The 1,495-nt window shown below is 28.6% G+C and overlaps 1 protein-coding gene across 1 annotated transcript; it reads left to right on the plus strand.

The window, feature by feature from the left end:
- The first annotated feature begins 391 nt into the window (after nucleotides 1-391).
- LOC112905975 lies at nucleotides 392-1,183 on the plus strand. Its single transcript, XM_025979470.1, has 4 exons — nucleotides 392-511; nucleotides 631-728; nucleotides 789-844; nucleotides 904-1,183. Exons 1-4 carry the CDS (start codon nucleotides 465-467, stop codon nucleotides 1,102-1,104), a joined length of 402 nt encoding a protein of 133 aa, XP_025835255.1. The 5' UTR covers nucleotides 392-464; the 3' UTR covers nucleotides 1,105-1,183.
- Nucleotides 1,184-1,495: the final 312 nt, after the last annotated feature.

A 1,495-nucleotide genomic window follows, 5' to 3' on the forward strand; every position in this document is an offset into this window, starting at 1 on the left:
ATCATGTACTTACCACTTTTTAAACTTTTCTCAGAAATAGAAATACGTATAACCATTGCTTAAGTGAAAATTATTGTCTAAAGTTATTGATAAATAAATAATTAGTTATTCTGAACTAATTTTGTTCTAAAAGCTGGCCAGCTCGTCAAAGAAANACTTCAATCTCTATTTTATTAATTAGACATCGTTGTTAATTTGTTGTATCTAACGAAAAATTTATATAAAAAGTAAAAATTCGGGATAGACGTTTTTCATCAAAAATCTTAAGACATGGTATTATAGTATTAGGTGAATAATCCTTGCTATTACATCAAGGAGTCATTTATACTGCAAAACATAGTTAGATCTTAGTAGGTGACTGAATATTTCTTTTAATTGGAAAAATCAACGGTTATCTGTCAACAAAATTCCAGAAAATTTTTTATACGTTTTTTTGGAAATTCTAAATTAATAAATAATTTAAAATGGTCAGAAAATATTCTGCACTAACGTATATTAATCAAAGAGCCAGGTAAGTGCCACTTTTTTGAGATATTTTTCAAGAACCCCTTTCCAGGTTATGTTATCGTTTAAGTTTTTCGGAAATACTTTCTCTATTTTAATGTTACATATTTCTTTTAATTCACTTAGAGAAATCAGGCGGCAAGTTGCTTCATCTTTTGTGTACTTAAGTCGAAGGATTCTGGAAGAATACTTGGAAAGGTGCCGTATTTACAAGCGGAATAATTGTAAGTATTTCAGGACAATTGTCCTTTTAAAGAAAAATAACTATATTTGTATATTTGCAGGGCCCCATTACGAAGCTGTTTTTACTCGCCATTTCTTTTACGGAGGTCCTGGACAGGTTAAATATTACATAGAAACTTATTATCCTTATGATTACCTGATATTTTAACATTACAGAGACGAAAAACGAAAAAAGCTAGAAAAAATCAGAGGCAGGCAAGAACAAAGCCGATGCTTCGAAAAACCCAAAATACAAAGCAATTTAAAAGAAAAGCAATAAATAGAAGGAGAAAACCAATCATAGTTTTGAAAAGTTGCAGAAATTTTCATTCAACGACCAGCAGTATTTGCTGCCTTTGCCAATGCATGATGGAATAAAGAAGAGACACATAAAAATCACAAAAAATATCAAGTTCATCCCCATGGTACCTTAATACCAACTTTATTTTTTTTTGTTCCCGATAATTTTCTGTTAAAATTTAAAATAAAATAAATTTGTTATTGTAATTATTATAAACTATGTAACTTATTACAATGTTACTTTCTGATGAATAAAAAGAAGTTAAACTTCGTATAGTAGTCTCATATTATTGATCAACAAAATTAATATAGATTTCAGTCACAGAAAAAAGCTCAGATTCCCATGTAACATTATCCTAATGATTTAGAGGTCGATTTAGTTCAGGAAATTATACATTTTCACTCTCACGTTTCCACTAACAAGACTGTTTATAGAGAAATATCATTATCATAATATTAATTAATTAAT

This window comes from Agrilus planipennis, unplaced genomic scaffold (genome assembly GCF_000699045.2).
Source record: "Agrilus planipennis isolate EAB-ADULT unplaced genomic scaffold, Apla_2.0 scaffold1099, whole genome shotgun sequence".
Lineage (NCBI taxonomy): Eukaryota > Metazoa > Arthropoda > Insecta > Coleoptera > Buprestidae > Agrilus > Agrilus planipennis.